The sequence below is a fragment of the Tenrec ecaudatus genome, chromosome 7 (genome assembly GCF_050624435.1).
Source record: "Tenrec ecaudatus isolate mTenEca1 chromosome 7, mTenEca1.hap1, whole genome shotgun sequence".
NCBI lineage: Eukaryota > Metazoa > Chordata > Mammalia > Afrosoricida > Tenrecidae > Tenrec > Tenrec ecaudatus.
Window position 1 is genome coordinate 55,545,717 of NC_134536.1, and position 18,188 is coordinate 55,563,904.

General features: G+C 43.0%; 1 protein-coding gene and 1 pseudogene across 1 annotated transcript; both read right to left on the reverse strand.

The window, feature by feature from the left end:
- Positions 1 to 994: 994 nt before the first annotated feature.
- LOC142452370 (ubiquitin-conjugating enzyme E2 variant 1-like) lies at positions 995 to 6,871 on the reverse strand (annotated as a pseudogene).
- A 6,538-nt stretch (positions 6,872 to 13,409) lies between these two features.
- CALHM6 (calcium homeostasis modulator family member 6) lies at positions 13,410 to 17,878 on the reverse strand. Its single transcript, XM_075553977.1, has 2 exons — positions 15,207 to 17,878; positions 13,410 to 14,183 (listed from the first exon to the last, which is right to left on the reverse strand). The coding sequence occupies exons 1-2, from the start codon at positions 15,729 to 15,731 to the stop codon at positions 13,761 to 13,763; spliced, it is 948 nt and encodes a 315-aa protein (XP_075410092.1). The 5' UTR covers positions 15,732 to 17,878; the 3' UTR covers positions 13,410 to 13,760.
- Positions 17,879 to 18,188: the final 310 nt, after the last annotated feature.

Sequence of the window (18,188 nt, forward strand, 5' to 3'; positions counted from 1 at the left end):
GTCAGCTATGTTCACTAAGCAGCATGGTCTCTGAGAAATTCAAGAGGCGATTTTGCAACCCCAACTCAAGATTCATATGTATCACAATCATTTTCACCATTTCACCCAAGATTAACCAAAGACAATTTCTAAGAATCAAAGCTTTAACTGCCCATATTCTTTCCAGAAAACAACTCAGTAAACTGCATGACCATATCTGACCTCTGGCTAGCCAAAGAAGAGAAACTACCATGAGGCAGAGGTCAAAACACATCCACTCTCTATCTTTATGATTTGTTTCTCTGGTACCCACTCCCAAGGTGACATAATGTGATAGTCAGAGTAGACTAGATAAAAAATTCATAGACACTTATGTGAAAAAAAGGGCTTTCTATAACAAGTAATTGTACATTAAAAAAACACCCCAGCCCAGTCCACATCAAGTCTATATGTCTGATAATAGCCCATATGTCCAGTACCAGTCTCTAAATTCCTCTTCAGATTCACGCACACATGTAATGACACCGAATGCAGGAAGATCACAGGCCAGTGGGTGGAAAGTCTTGTGAATCCAGTGGTGGTGGAAGCACCTTAGCGCTGGTGTGGGTGGGTCTCCACATAGCTCCTCCAGCTCCAAGGCTCTGCCTGCCATCAGCATAGCTCCTTGTGGCTTGTCAACAGGAATGTATTGCAGGGAGTGAGTGTGTGTCCCACCTCCTGGGAGCTATTTATCTCCGTAGCACCTCCAAATGAGGTATCAAGCTGCGACCAGATTGATAGCCTAACTCCACCCCTTCACTCTTTTTGCTGTTGTTGTTAGAGCACAACATATATTTCAAATGGAAAAAAACATTAGTATCATGTACAGTGTTTTAAGATAACTTGCCCTTGAATGGGAGCTTCCTGTCCACTACTTTGAGGTCTACAAGAAGTTATCTAAAAAATGTAATACCGTGGCAAATGAAGACTGCTTAAATCGAATGGGGGAGGGGAGGGCCTGTGCTTTTCTTGGTGATTAATCGCTGTAACACTGTCCTTCGGGCGGCTGAGGGAGTTTCATATTTTCGTTAGACATCAAGAGGCGCTGGAGCTCTTGCAGGACAACTGTGATGCTGAAAGAATTCTGCCATTTTGCCAGCGCTGATATAGCTCTTGGGTCTGCCACTCCATTAGAACTATTAACTCCATTCATATTAATTTTTGTTACAAATCTTACAAAGTGGGTGCTTCTGGGTATTTAGGTCCATATTCTAAGGCTGTATATCTGGTTTTTATAAATTGTCATTTAGAGGGATTAAACAGCATCAGAGGAGGTTCAAATATATAGACTGAAACTGGTCTAAAAAGAATAGCCACATTTCAGAAGATATACCATTGGTGAGCTTTTCCGTGATAAGGCTAATATTTGTTTAAAGGAGGCACAGTGAATTTTAAGACATTGACACGTATAGCCGTAGCTCGATGCTTACTCTTGGAGGCCGAATTGTCATCCCTGTCCATCTTGTGTCATGTCTTCGTCATCTTTGAGAACCCAGCTAACTGTTCCATCTCCTACTCCTTTTGTGGCCTTCTTCGAGTTCTTCCAACAGTCGGAAATTGCGAGGGACTTTTACTCCTGAGCCCATGGTGGCTGTCACTCGAAGGCCCCACCCCTTCACTCTTAATAGTCTCAAGTTAACAACAGATTATGTAACTACAACATTATGAAACAGATGAATTTTATAACTTCTTCTGGTCATGGTACTAAAAATGGGACGTTTGGAGCAAATTGTTAGCTGTTGTTCCTTTCTGAAACTGCTGGAATTAAAATACTGGTGCATTGGCCTAAGGACACACCCGATAATGAAGAAATTAGAGAAAGTCACCCTGGTGGTACAACTGCTAGTTCGGCTATGTCCCATATGACTGTTGCCTCGATTACAAACGGGAATTTATAGAGGAGCCTCTTAAAGAACCTATAGAGAACGATTCCCATGAAATTGCGAACCTTTCTGAATCCACCATAGAGCAGCTTTTAAAAAAATCAGTAAGTAGCTCAGTCAGATAAAAGTGAGACATGGACAAAGTCAAGCTGTTACCAAGACCTGCCTCAAGCCTATGGTTAAGGCTAGATGCTAATACCTTCCTTCATAAGCTTTTGTGTGTCCCTACGATGAGAATGGTACATGAGAATATTCATGTCTGAAGAGACAAAATGATTGACATGTTAAAGAAACACCACTCAGGATATTTTTCTGAGACAGCTGAGCATATGGCCTCTTACTTCTCTATTTACCCGCACTAAGAATCATGTTAAGACTTTACCTGGGCAATGTCTTTGCCTTCTGAAACTATATTTATATAACAATTAGATTTTATCCAACTTCTACCTTTGACCAGCTGGAAACATGGCATTTTAATTATACCTTAATAGAGAAAATATTGATGTTGTCAAGGATTTAATCTTGCTTGGATCTACAATTAATGCTCATGGAAGCAGCTGTCAAGAGATCAAACGATGCATTGCATGGGGTGAACTTGCTGCCAAGATCTCTTTAGAGTGTTGAAATGCAAGGAAGTTACTCTGAGGAGTAAGGTACACCTGACCCAAACCATGGCATTTTCAATCATTATGTGAAATAGGACATTGTGTAAAAATTGATGGTGTTGAATTATGTTACTGCTGAAGAATGTTGAAATTCCATGGACGACTAAAAGGACAAACAAATCCATCTTGGAAGAAGTACGGCCAGAGTGCTTCTTAGAGGCAAGGATGGCAAGGCTTCATCTCACATACTTTGGACATATCATGAGAGACCAGTTCCTAGAGCAGGACATCATGCTCAGTGAAGTAGAGGGGGCGGGAAAAAGAGGAAGGCCTCATCTCAATAAGGTGTGTTCAATGACTGCAACAAGGGGCTCAAAGGTAGGGACAGTTGTGCAGTTGGTGCAGGACCTGGCAGTGCTTCATTCTGTTGTACATCGGGTTACTATGCATCAGTACCAACTGGATGGAACATAAAAACTATAATTATATTTCACTTCTTTTTTATGTTACTTTAATTAAACTTTCTCCATTGTAAGTGTTCTTATTCTTTTGATTATCACCATCACTGATATTTGCCACCAAAATGCTTTTATCTTGATAACCCAGTGCCAACAATTTGACTGAATAAAGGGTATGTCTTTCTTAAGTCTACCCAGAATCACACAGATCTACTTGCTATTCCAGTCTGAGGTTATACATTCGGACACATACTCACTGCCATTGAGTCAATTCCATCTCCTAGCAACCCTATAGAAGTGAACAGAACTGTCCCCATGGGTTTCCAAGACTGTGACTCTTTACAGGCATTGTTAGGCCAATACACCTTACCTACTCTTGGATTTCCAGTGTGTACACTTTGGTACAATGGGAGCTTACTATCAAAAGTGATTTGAAATTAATATCTGTCCCAAAGTGAGAATTCATTATATCAAATAATCCCATTGTGATAAACCTGAGTAGGGCTGGGCATTGATTTGAGTTCTGGTTTCCTTCCTTGGTCTATTACAATTAAAACAATTTCTTTGCAATATGTCTGCTACTTTGGTCCAAATTGCTGATAGAATGAAAACAACAAAAATGACTAAAATCCCTTTTGAAAATTTTCATTGATAACAAGGTCGCTCCTGATTTTCTTGTAGCTCAGCAAGGAGAAGTTTGTGCTTTTGCTAATACCGCTGCCTGTTCATGAATAAATGCCTCCAAAGAAGTATAACAAAATGTCTGCAGAGTATGCTAGAAGACCTTATGGTTTCATACCTTTGCTTTCATGACTATTCTTCCATACTTTTCTTCTTTGACATTTTTAGCTGGTTCCCCCAAAACATCAGATCTGAGATCTGCTCCTTCCTACTGACCTGCCTAACCTTTAAGTTATTGTGGATGTTATTATAGGTCTTGCTAAACATATTATATAATGTGTTTTTATTGCCATAAAAACATTCAAGACATCTTCCAGGCAATGAGTTACATATTTAAGAGAAAGTATTTTTTCAAAATCTCAAATTAACCTGCAGTTAGAAAGTCAAAAGAGAAAACACACTTAGCATATTTCAAGCTGAAAGAATGGAGGAAAACAATTTAAGTGTCTGGTTGTCATAGTGAAGCATTCTATAGGTAAATATTGAAGGATGCAGGAAGTGCCAAAAGAAGATGGAAGGAACACCTAGTGTCATTGTACCAGAAAGAACTGGTTGTCATTCTAACACTTCACAAGTTAGATCACGAACTGATGCTACCAAGGGAAGAAACCTAAACTGCACTGAAGAAATTAAGGAGAAACAAGGCTCCAGGGATTTGGTGGGATACCAAGTGGAATGGTTAACGAGTTGATGAAATGCTGGAGGTATTCCCTGGTCTTGGCCAACTGACTGGAAGAGATGCATATTCGCACCCGTTTCAAAGAAAGTCAACCCAGCAGAATGTGGATATTATCAAACAATATCACTTCATTAACACATGCACATAAAATTTTAATAAAAAATTATTCAACAATAGTTGTAGCAATTAATCAATACAAAGATGTCATGGATACATGTCAGATTCTGAAGAGAAAATATAATGAGGGATGTCATTGCTGACATCAGGTGGATTGTAGTTCTAAACTGGGGATACCAGAAGCCAGCTTACTTGTGTTTCCTTGACTATGCAAAGGCATTCAATTATGGTATTCATAACACACTATGGATAACATTGAGAGGAATAGAAATTCCAGAGCACGTCATTGTGCTTCCGAGCAACCTTTACATGGACCAAGAAGAGGTCCTGCTAACAGGCAAAGAAATCTAATGTGACTTAAGATCAGGAAAAGTGCATGTCAGGGCTGAATTCCCTTACTATACTTACTCAGTCTCTATGCTGAGCAAATAATCTGATAAACTGGACTATGTGAAGAAGAGCCTGTGGTACCAGCATCAGAAGGTTTATTAACAATCTTTGGTGTGCCGATGACACAACCTTGCTTGCTGTGCGAGAAGGCCTAAAAGCTAATGCTGATGACGATCAACGAAGCCTACAATATGGATTACAACTTAATGCAAAGAAATCCAAAATCTTCCCAACTGAACCAATAGGCAGCATCATGAGAAACTTAAAAAAGCAAAATGTCAATGATTTAATTTTGGTTGGATCCACAAGCCATGCTCATCAAGCAGGAATCAAGAAATTAAATTATATATTGCTCCACGGGGCCTCTTTAAAGAGCGGACATGCAAGGATGTCAGTTGGAGGAGACAGGGGTGCCTGTCCCAGGGCAGGAATCCTCAATATCCTCCTGCACAAGGGAAAGTTGGACACCGTATAAAGAAGACCGCGGAAGAATTCATGCATTTGATTTGTGGTGTTCATGAAAAATAATAAAAGTACCATCGACTGTCAGAAGAACAAACAAATCTGTCTTGGCAAAAGTATAGCCAGAGTCTTCCTTAGAAGCAAGGATATTTTTGGACATGTGGTCAGGAGAGGCCAGTCCCTGGAAGCATGGGTCATGGTTTGTAAAGCAGAAGGTCAGTGAAAAAAGAGGAGCGTCCTTGGTGAGAGACATGGACACAGTGGCTGGAACAATGGGCTCCGGTCTGGACTCAAGAATGACAAGATTCTGCTCACCAGGAAAAGCATTGCATTGTGGGATTGGACCCCCAGGTAGACACGCTACCTTTGCCCTATTCACTTTTGCATCCCTGAAGATGAACCACCATTGGAACAAAAGCTTCGAGCCAGGAACACAGGAATGGAACCAGGAATCCTGGGCAAATCATAATTTGACATCTAGTAAGGGAAATGAAGATTCATTTACAGATGACAGATGGCGGAAGGCCTTGCCGAGGACTGAAACATTTCAAAAGGCAACAGCGAATGCCGAAGAAATGGCTAATGTTTCAAAGGAATTTTTATGTAAGACTTTGGAGAAGCACGTGTACATGTCATTGCAGAACCAACTTGATAGCAATGAGTTTGTTTTGCTGTTTTGTTTTGTCTTTTTATAATTTGGAACAAACACTACAGTAGCTGCCTAGTGCTAGTGACTTCTGATTTCAATAAGTCACTTCATTTTTTTAACCTCCACCGGAGTGTTAGCCTGCTATTTTCTTTGAATATTGAAGGTATCATAAGATAACACATACACACACCACTTCCTATCTGAATATAGTGAGTGAGTGTGTGTGTGTGTGTGTGTGTTTCAGATCTCAGAAATCACTTTCATGGTTTCAGGGCTATGACCACCTGCAGTCTCACTTCCCCTTGTCTTGAGCAACATGTTTTCTTCTGTCTGGTTCTCTCAAAAGGACGAATGTCTGACTCAGTCATCAGATGAGTTTAGCATTGTGGGGAATGTGGGAAGACCTTATACATCCCCTCCCCACCCCACCCCCCCACCACCACCACCCCACCCCGCTCCTGAAATGCTCTCGCTTGTCCGGCAGCATGAAGCACTCAGCCTGTCTTTGGAAGTCACTTCCCCAGGCGGCAACCCTTCTCCAAGCCCTGCATCCCTAATACCTCTGACAGCGCTCTGTTAGAAAAAAAGAAAGCTTCCCTTCCTTGCATAGCTGTTGTTCTATTTCATTAGTATGTTAGGTCTTTATTTATCTGTCTCCACCTCGACTGCCAACTCCGCAAGGAAGGATAAATCTCCAGCACTTAAAATATATCTGGAACATTGTAGACGATTAATATTTGTTGGATAAAGTGAATGAAGTAATAATGTACATATCAGGAGGAAAAAGACAGACAACTCATTTTTTTTTAAGTTAGAGAAAAGGCTTGATGAGGCATTTTAGGCTAGCCGGATGTGAGGCTCATAGCTTCGGTCCTACTTACTGTGCACCGGGCTCGGTGCCAGAGAAGCGCCCGCAGCCTGGGCAGCATGTCGTCGGCGTGCTCAGCGGTGCCTTCGCCCTGAGACTCCTCACACCTCTTCAGCTCAAAGCAAGAGCCAACCTGACTTAAGCTCTCCCAAGATGACCAAGCAGCAGGACTGCGACCTGGAGAACATTGAGAACAAAGCAGAACCCACCCTAGCCCAGCTTCCCAATGGCCTCTCAGCCCTGCGAGGTTTCAGGAAGGTCCTGCGCCTGGCCATGCAGGTGGAAGGGCAGGCCAGCACAGAAATCAGCAGCAAGAAATTGCCCCAGGGATGGCTGCAAATAAATGTGAAAATAATGGAAGTCTCCCACACACTTTTTGAAGCCCCTTTGTGTATCTATCACACAACTTTTGCCTGTTCAGTTATTTACAGGTTTGAGCCTTATTGACAGCAATTACAAGACTCTGTTTGCAAGCTAACATTCCATGATCCATGTAGTTTTTCCATCACCCATCCCTTCCACCCCCACTTTCTCTATACCCTAGTAACCACTATTAAACTTTGATAGCTATAAAAGAAAGAAAGGAAGAAAGGGCATTTTATAAAAGAGGATATCCCAAAGCCTTTAATGATAAGGGGCGTGACAATTAAAATTCACACACACACAAAAGTTATGAAAAGTAATTGGAAATAACCAGTGTCGGTGAGGTTATAAGCAATGGGAACTCTCCTAATGGTGTGAATTGGTACATCTCTTTTGGACACTGTGATGGTTTATTGTGCCAGCCTGGCCGATAAACACAAGTAGGATTAACTGAAGGGCAGAGGGATAAATGGCTCGGTGAGCCTCGCCTTGCTTGTTCTGTGCCTCAATTTAAAGGGGTACACGACCTGTGGGATGACTAGCCTGTGGACTGTGTCGCTGTAAGTTGAGGTCCCTTCAAGCCCACACGATTGGAATGTTCATCTCTGGAGCTGGGACCAACAGTTGATGACAGTTGGGGACCTGCCTTGCTGTTTGCTGCCTGGATATATATAGCCCAGCTCTCTTTACAGAAGGGGACTGGCAACTGGCGGCTCTCAAGCCTTAAAGGACTGCTAGTGTCTCACTGCTTTATAATTTAACTGTTAATTTCTTATATTATCTATCTGTATATAATTTAACGGTTCATTTCTTGTATTATATATCTATCTTTATAAATATATTTATATATAATTACTAGCAATCTGGTTTGTCTCTCTAGAGAACCCTGTCCAACACAGACACCATCTGGCATTATCTAGAAACCAGGACTATGCACACCTTCTGTGCGTACCACCTTGGGAAAACACTTTCACATGTATAATACGATACAAGAACATGAATGTTTACTCTAGGATTGATCATAAGAGATGGAAACAAGGAGAAATCCAAATGTTCAGTGCAGTGAAATAGATAAGTACATGGTAGTATGATCATACAATGAACTATCATACAGTCATCAATATAAAGAAGTTATTTTAAATTTAATATTGATGAAATGCTCAAAAAACCCAAATGGATTAAAAAGATCTTAAAACAATTCTGAGAGGAAATTTTTATTCATTTAAAATTCGGAAACACACAAAACAGACTATTAGTTAGGGATGCTGAAATTATAAATAAAGCTTAAAAAAAACATCATTCCCCTACTTCTAGGCAAAGAGGGTGGGCCCGTGAAGGGACATATAAGTTAGGGGGCTCTTTCTACTGATCCTCACTGGCATTGTCTTGATGCTGACTCACAGTGACCCGATAGGACAGAGTAGAGCTGCTCCTGTGGGTTTCTGAGATTGTAGCTCTTTACAGGAGGAGAAAGGCAAATCTTTCTCTTAGAGCGGCTGGTGGTTTTGAACTGTGGATCTATGGTTATCAACCCAACGTATAACCACTACACTACCAAGGCTCCTTGGGGGCTCTTATGGGTTCCTCAAATGTATTATTTCTTCCCCTTCTGTTGAAGTTACATAGATGTTTGCTTTGCAGGGGCTGATTAGCCAACAAGCAAAGTAGCTATCAATTCTGTTTATTTGCTCATCTGTAGTTTGTAATTTCACAATTGATAAGTAAACACAAGTAAGCTTGTGCTTATCTTGCTTACATCCCTGTTAGAGATTGCAAATTTGAAACGCGGCTTTCAGTTTGTAAGAAGATACTGTGATCTTGGAAGATAGACTGATGCCAGAATGTCTAACATGGTGGAACAAAGAGAAATTGTTCCCTATAGATTAGTAAATTAGGACCAGTAAGCTGTGCTTCCCTTGTTGGTAGATAATCTGACGTTGTTGCTTGGTAATTATTCTTGCATCTGTAAATAAGAGCGTGAGTACTCATTTTTCTGTTGAATATATCATAGTTATTAAATAATAAAAACATGCCCTAATCTTCTTGGATTTGCCTTTCATTTGGAAGATTTTAGTGTTCTGGTCTTATGGCCAAGTACTGACAGATCATACCCTTTTTTGGATACAAGTCTTTTTCATTAGATAGGAATACAAATTCCAAAATCACTGCCTTACAATGACAGGAGTTATTTTACAGGTAATCGAAGGAACAGAGGAAATAACATCCACTGAAAGCTTGCCTTTCAGGGCAGGTACAGCGGCTGACACATCCTACCTGGGCTCTGTGGGGGGGGGGGGAGTTGGCTGTTGACAACAGTAGGTAGCAGCAGGTGCTGCTGGGGCTGACTCAGGCAGGGAGTGGTCCTCCATCTTTTGTCTCAGGAGGAGTTACTCACAACAGGTCACCTGGCAGATACGATGCCGTGTGTTGTGAAAGCTATTTTTCAGCGAGACATTTTCTTTCACACACGTCTAATTCTATTTTGAAACGCTCCACTCTGGACTTGCTTCTTCTATCAGTTCACTGACCTTTCTGGCCGTAGTGTGGGATGGGGCCAACAGATCCTGCCTCAGCCTGTGCTAAATTTTATCATCTTGCCAATACTCAATACAATATGGAATCAGCCTTCAAGACAACTTGGGGTATTTTTTTCGGCAAATAGCAGACATTGAGTCAGAGACGCTTCTAACGTGAAGCTTTCAGAGCAGCATGAAGCCATGAGGGATTACTGAAGAATCAGTTTGGTCAACCAGCAAGCAGTGTCACACCTACTGTAGAAATCCTTCTTGAGCCAAGGAAATGGCCTGTGTGGAGCCCCACCCAGAAGAGGGGTGTGGCCTGCTCCCACTATGCGAAAACTTGGCTTTGTCCTGGTCTCCTCTGCTTATTCAGAGGGGACTTACCTATTTCCTTATAACCAGAAGCAGTTGCCAAGCCTCAGGATAATGTGAAAAACACTGAAACTCACTGAGGAAGTCTGCATTTCTTCTGCTCACAGGACACATGGGCTAAGAAGTGAAACACCTGGCTTAGTAGCAACAGCCAAGGAGTCACTTAGAAGAACTCCCTCATCTAGAGAGGTCTTCACTGACCTTGTGACCTTGAAGAAATAATATAATCTTGGTGTGTTCTGATTCCTCACTTGTGAAAGTGCTTCATGGGTATCTCGTGCCGGAAATAAACAGGGTGAGAATGCTTTGTTGACTATAATGTCCGATATGTGTGTAAAGGTTCTGTTTAATTTTTCTCATTACTCAGGTAGTGTTTGTTATTCTTACAAAATCTTTCAAACAACAAAACTGCATAAAGTTAAAAAAATCCCCTGTCCCAATCTTAGTCTCCCCCAAACAGACCATTTAACCATTTAATGTTTATACTTGCGTCCTTTATGATTGTGTGTCAGACAAAAAGTAAGGTGGGATCATGTTCTATTAATCAGGGAAACACTATGCAATAATTTTTAATGAGGTAGAGTGACATGAAAGAATAATATGTATATTATATTTAATCATTTTATTAGGGATTCATGCAACTCTTATCACAATCCATACATACATCAATCGTGTAAAGTACTTCTGTACATTGATTGTTCTCATCATTCTCAAAACATTTGCTCTCCACTTAAGCCCTTGGCATCAGGTGCTCATTTTTCCCCTCCCTCACCACTCCCCCCTCCCTCATGAACCCCTGATAATTTATGAAAGAATAATATTTTATGTGAATAACATATACTTGTGTAGACATGGAGTATATGATTAATTTTTGATGGGTTATATGGAAATGAGGCAATAATTGTACATTTTACTTCACATGATCTCTATCATTATAATTTTTCAAATCTTAAGCATATGCAAATGGCTTCAAAAATGTCATAACATGTTTCATTATCTTTTCAGTCCATTTTGCATGAACTTTTTGAAAGCCCCTTGTATATTTTATAATTATTAAAGACTGTTCAAGAGAAAGTGGAAGGGGCAAAGTGGACACTATGTGCTACTAACTCAAGGTAACTGTCAGTGGGAGATTAGAAGAAAGTGTTGACAAGCAAGAATGCATAAAAGAATAACAGAAATAAATCGGTAAGGTAAACCCCTCAGGACCAATAATGAGAGTAGCCATACCACGTGGGTAAGGGTTAGGTGAAGGGAGAAAAGGGGAAGCTATCACAATGATCTAAATATAAGGGATACACAGCAGAAAATTGGGTGGAGACATCAATCAGTGCAAGACGTGAAAAAATAATAGTAGTTTATAAATGTCAAGGGTTCGTGAGGGAGGGAAAAATATGAGGAGCTGATCCCAAGGGCTCAAGTAGAAAGAAAATGTTTGGAAAATGATGATGGCAACAAATGTACAAATGTGCTTGACACAGTAGATGTATGGATGACTTGTGATAAGAGCTGTATGAGCCCCCAATAAAATGATTAAAAATAAATAAATAAATCAGTAAATGAAAAAAAAAAAGTACCCAAAACTTAAAGTAGGCATGGTATGATTTTCAAAAGCATTTTTTAGGGAAGAGAAGAAGACTGATCCTGCGTTTCTGCTGCCAACTTTTGGTTATATGAGGCATTCAACAACAGGATATTCTGCCCTGCAGGCGAGTTCTTTTTAATGGCTTTGGGTAACAGGGTAAATAGAAGCCAGTTCAGGGGACTGTCCAGAGAGGAAGAAGAGTTAACTCTGCATGGTGTTCAATTGTTTTATAGTTTAAAGATAGTTTTAATCTCAGTTTTGAAACTCTGAAAATAGCCATGTGGTAGTTACATAATCTGTTGTCAATTTGAGAGGATTCAGACTGATGGGGTGGAGTTTAGCTTGTCAATCAGGTGGCAGCTTGATGACCTCATTTGGAGGTGCTAAGGAGAAACATAGTTCCTTTGAGGTGGGACACACGCTCATTCCCCAGGAGATGATCCAGCTGACACGACACATGGAACTATGCTAGTGCCCTGAGCTGGAGGAGCTAGCCAACACTGCCACCAGCTAGCTGGAGACCCCTGCCAAAGCTGAGATGCTTATAACCCCACAGGACCCACAAGACTTCCCACTTACTGGCCTGTGATCTTCCTGCATTCAGTATCATTGCTTGTGTTTCGTGAATCTGAAGAGAACTTTAGACATTGGTATCAGGCATATGGGTTAATATGAGACTTAGGGACTTTTGATCTGGACTGGGCTGGGATGTTTTCTCGATATTCAATTGCTCCAGTATATAAAGCTCTGTCTGATACACACGAGCCTCCCTGGATTTGTTTCTGTCGTCTATGCACACTAACACAAGCCATACATCTACGGGCTGTACAGCAACGACACTCTAACAGAAGACAAGTGTCGCCTGAAAGTTCTGGCATTTTCACGCAAGATAATTTTATCTAAAGCTATTATTGCGCTCCCTTCCTACATTTTTCCAACAATGCCTGTCACACCAATCTACTTTGAATCTATCCATTTTGCCCAAATTTATCACCAGCTCAAGGCATCTCCACCTCACGCCCACCTGCTCTAATGTAGTCTTTCCCCTGGTCATTCGTTTTTTCACAAGAAAAATAAATCAATGTTTCTAAAATGTTCATAGGATGAGAACCCAAGTCCTTTACGTGGTGTGCAAGCCCTGCGGGATCTGCCCCCTTGCTCAACATGAAGACTTCCACTACGCTAGTCTTTCTTATCACTGAGGCTTTGTATATTTTGTTGTATATTTTGTTTCTCAGACCTCCCCTACTCTTTCCAAATTAGGTCACGATTTGTTTTTCTCTTATTTTAATCTAGTGGTTCCTATCTGACATCCCGTTTCTGTTGAGGCTGCATGATGCCTATGGGGGGTATTCTAAATATCAGCTTCCTACTTTTGTGCAGATTTGAAATCTGTCATAACAAATAATTTAAAAATATTTCCTCCGGTTCTACAAACTATAAACAAGCTATTAGCTGCAAGTAACCTAAATCCTGTCCCCAAATTTCGTATTAAATAGTTTCACTTTCCTTTTCAAGATGAATTCATGGATTTTTGTTGAGCAGCCACACCGCAGGCATAACATGCGTGTCTTTAAGTTGCAGGTAAGGTGTTATCTACTGGAAAGTGATCTTAAAAACAGATAACCTAACAGAAAGTTCTGACATTGAATTAATCTCCCTTGTTTTTGCCATAGCAACCCTGGCGGTGTAGGGGCTGCTAACAAAAGGTCAGCAGTTTGAAACCACCAGCCAGCTCCGTGGGAGAAAGGTGAGGCTTTTTAGGTCCATAGGATCACTACGAATTAGAATTGACTCAGTGGCAGTGACTTTGATTTTTTTACTACTGTCTCTTACCTAAAAGGAGCATTGTTCTACTGTGGTAAAGACACTACACTCAGAATGTAGCACTTCAGATCTAGCTCCAGTCTGTCACTGGAATTGTTCCATTTAACCCTTTAAAAATATCTTGTATACAGAGGTTCATTTCTAAATTTTTATTTCAGATTTAAAATACTATGGTTTTTAAAATGTGGAAGGGGAAAGAGAGAGGCATAAGAAATACTACTGTTTCTTTTTTTAAAAAAATGAAACTGTTCATCCAAGGACCTTTTTTCTCTCCATTTTAAAGGTTATAACTCAGCGACACTGGTTATACCAGGTGAATCTACAAAGCCAAGAATAGGAACAAAGGCATCTCCTTCTGAAGATTTAACACTGTGACTCTTCTCTCTTCTGTTCACATATTTGTGCAGCATGCTGTAGTACTGGTCCTTGGGATTGAATTTATATAGCGCTGAAATCTGCTGCCAGTCTTTCATGCTGGGGGTGCAGTGTTCCTTTGAACGTGAGCATTCAAAGAAACATTTGATATTCTCCTTTGCCAATTCGGTTGCGTGCTCCGTGGCTTGGGTTTTAAGGATCTGCTGCTCTTGCTCCAAATAGATTTTCCAGAATTTCAGTTGCAGAAAACTAACTGGAGAGAGGCATCTGGTGACAGCTGTGAAAACCAGAAGGACCGTGATGACAACTGCTATCAGGACCCAGCCCAGCACCTTTGGAAAACACGGCAAAACCACACGTTAGTCATATCTTTCAGAAGAAACTGAAAAATCATCAGATGAGGCTTGAACAGAAACATGACCTGTCACAGTAGCAAAACACAACAGCTTGAGGACTTCATCCTATTCGGCTCTCACAGTGACCTTGCCTGAGTAATTGCTTACCTGGGAAACAATAACAACAACCTCACTGGCTTGGACCCCGACTTGTAGTTGACTCCGTCTTATGGGGCAGGCCCGAATTGCCCCTGCGAGTTCCCCAAGCTGCAATTCTTCATGGGAGTGGAAAACCCCATCTTTCTCCTGTGGAGCAGCTGTGGTTTCAGTGGGGCCTTGCTGATAGCAAGCCAACGCATAACGACTAGCCACTAGGCAGTTCTGCCATGTCGGGAGAAGATCCCACGAGGCAGCTTGTGACTCTCACAGACCGCAAACCCTGTGGGTTGTCCGCGTCTCTCACAACTTCAATGTTCATTGTAAAGACGATCCGGACTGTTAGCCCACAAGTGGGGTTTGTGGCTCTCCAGTGGGACAGACCCATGTTGTTGCTAAGTATTTTTTTTTCCTTCGGCCCAGCCAGAGAAAAACTTTGACCTAAATTCAGTGTATTAGTTATAAAATGGAGCTAAGAATGTTGTGAGACTGAAAAGAAGAAGGTTGGCCTAGCACAGTACCTAGCACAGAGTAAGAGTGGCTTTCATATTTAAAATTAGTTTTATATTTATATTCTCCTGCTGTCCTATTAGACAGGTGTAGGCTTCCTCATCCCGCTAGGGGGTCGTAAGTACTGATTGGCGCGGTCCAGTAGGCATTGGGCTACTGACCGCCAGGTCCCCACCAGCAGCTCAGGGGGAGAAATCCTATATAGGGTCGCAGTGAGTCAGAACACACTTGCTGTCAGAGGGATTCAGTTTGGGTTCTTATGCCTGGGAAAAAGATCAAGCGATTGCCCCCACCCCGCCCCGACTCTAGCCTCCTCCCCAGCTCTCTCGCTGCGACCCTAGGTGAGCGGCTGACCTGAGACTGAGCTTTGAGTTCTTTGAGGAGGTCTTGCACCTTGGCGGATCCCGCCTGACCGCAGGGCACCAGCGGCAACTGGGCCTTGCATTCTTCCGAGTCCCGGCACAAGCGCTCGGCGAAGAAGGGGCTCCCGCTGGCCGCGCACTCGTAGAAGGCGCCCCCGAGCAGCGCCACGGCCACCCAGGTGAGCGGCGCGAGCGCGGCGGCCGCGCTCACGTGCGTGCACACCAGGAGGCCGCGCAGCCCCGAGCCGCCGCAGGCGCGCGTCCCGGGCGCGCAGCAGCCGGTCAGCAGGCGCCAGGTGCGCGCGCTCAGCACGTAGCCCAGGAGGAAGAGCGCGAGCGCGGGCACCAGCAGGAAGACCAGGCCGTAGGGCAGGTTCCAGGCGGCGCTGCACGGGCACGCGAACACCACGCTGGAGAAGATGCGCTCCCCGCCCGCCGTCAGCAGGGTCACCAGGCCGTAGCTCAGCGCGCTGTGGTGCTTGAGGAACTGGTCCAGCACCGTCTGAAACTTCTCCATTGGTCCCTTCCTCCTGCGCTTCTTGGAGGCGTCAAGATGCTTCGGCCTTACTCCAGCCCTGCCGGTCAAGTGCAGTGGGGTGGGCTGGGGACTGGGGTTTTCTCTGTGCCTTCTGAGAAGCAGTCTCAGAAAAAGAAAGAAGTTTCCCAAGCCTGCAGGGGGGTTTCACTTTCTCATTTCAACCCAAGCAGCTCTGGGAAGCCGGACTTTGACCTCCTGGCCACCACCCTTTTGTTGCATTTCCTGACCACACTGAAAGGGTAATGGGGACTTTCCGCGCGACACGTCGGGGGCCACTCTGTGAAAACAACTGCTTGCCTTCAGATTTTCCTGTAGGCCACCCTGGTTCCTCTGCCAATTCGTAGGAAGACCAAAGGATTAGGGAGACCTGGGTTGCTGCCGGAAACATGCTGCAAAGGCACATTTCTGGTTTCTCTTTCATAAACTGCACCGCAGCAAAGCCCGGCTCCAGCGCTCCTTCCTCCATGATGCTCCGCTCTCTTCCCAGGCCCCTTTGGAAGAGAAGGGTTTGCATAAACTAGTCTCTCCTTGTCTTCCGCAGGCCACGCCCTCGCGTTCACTGTCATCCCCTGAATTTATTGCAGTGAGATCTGACCGTTCCGCTATGTTAACACACCTCAACCTTGATCAGCACAGATGGGGGCATGGCTGACCAAACACTACTAGGGGGGAATCAAAATATTCGATCTGAACTGTAGCAACATCTACCTTCTTTTCTCCTCCCTCCGTTTTGTCAAGGCAGCCTTTCTCTGACCCAACCTGGGTGAGCTTCTGTGACACTAAGCCTTATTCTGTGTGGCTCCAGAGGGAGGTGAGGTGTACATGGAAGAATGCCAGTTTCAGGGTCCGATGGGTGCGTGTTCAACAAGTTCGCCCCTCTCCGGCACGGCGCCCTCATTTGTAAAAACACGGCCATAGTTCCGGTTTTCAGAGTTGAAATTGAGTGAACTGAGCAGCATGTGATCAGTGCCTTTAACAGGTGTGCGGCAGGAGAAAGGGGAGGCTTTCTACGTCCTTAAAGAGTTACAGTCTCTGTGCTACTTACATTATTTGGTGTCAATTTGAGGATTCAAAGTTAAAGGGGTGGAGTCTGGCCTGTCAATCAAAATATAGCCTGGCCTGTCAATCAAGATATAGCCAGTGAGGCCTCTGTGTGGACCTGGCTTTTCTCCTGAGGATTCTGGGAACTCTGGTTTTCCTTCCTGGAGGCAGGAGACATTCTCTCTCTGCTCACTCCCTGAGAGACTCTCTACTGACAAGACACAAGGCATTGCGTTGATAGAACCCGTGCCCTGGGAACTGAAAGAACCATGTGGAGACCTGACAGTGCTGAGATGCTTACACTAACCCTGGATCCACAAGACTTTCTACCCACTGGCCTGTGATCTTCCTGCATTCAGCATCATTGCATGTGTTTCCTGAGTCTGAGAGGACTTTGTAGATTGGTATCAGGCATGTGGGCTATTATCCGACTTACAGACTTGATCTGGAGTGGGCTTGGATATTTTCTCAATGTACAATTGTTCTTGTATATAAAGTTCTGTCTTATATGCCTGTCTATGAATTTGTTTCTCTTGTCTACCTGGACTAGCACAGTCTCGGAAACCCACAGGGGCAGTTCCATGCTGTCCTACAGGATCACCATGAGTCGGAATGAACTTGATGGCAGTGAATTACACAACCTGTGTGCAGATGTCTTATTAAAATCTTCCCTAACTGAGACCTAACCACAGTGCTCCCTTTATCCTGCACAACTGAAGCTCGTTTATGCCTGTACATTCCACAAATCAAAAGCAAAGGCCGGCACTCTGTTGGTCCCCACCCTATGCCTAAACCAAGGCGTTGCTACCACTGCATAATAATTTATCCATTACTGAAGCTCATGATTTGGCATCACCGCCACTTGTAGGTACCTCCCACTTATCATCTGTTTTCATTTCCGTCTGTTATTCAGCATTTGCATTGGTCATTTGTCAAAGATTTTGTTTTCAAATATTTTTCAGTTACAGAAAGCATTATCTTATTGGTTTTCTTCCCTAGCTGCATTGATGCCTTGCTTAATCAATTTATTAATTAGTTCGTTCAGTCATTCATTTAATTATTTAACAAGCACCCAGAATGTGCCAGGTATTTCTGAACACTAACAAGTACCCTGCTATCAGTGAGCTTATAGGATGGTGAAGAGATAGAAAATGGGACGGGGCAGTTCCAAAGGAGATACACCATGGTACCAGTGACCATTGAATTGATTTTAACTCATAGCAAGCCCACAGTTTCAGAGCAGAACTGTGCCTTAAAAAATGTCAGTGACTGATTTTCAGAAGTACAGCACAAGGCTTTTAGGGGCACCTTTGAAGCGCTCTTATTGCCAGTAAGCCTTAGTAAGGAAACAGCCTTTAAACTGAACCCTGAATGACAACGGGGCATTGGTGTAAA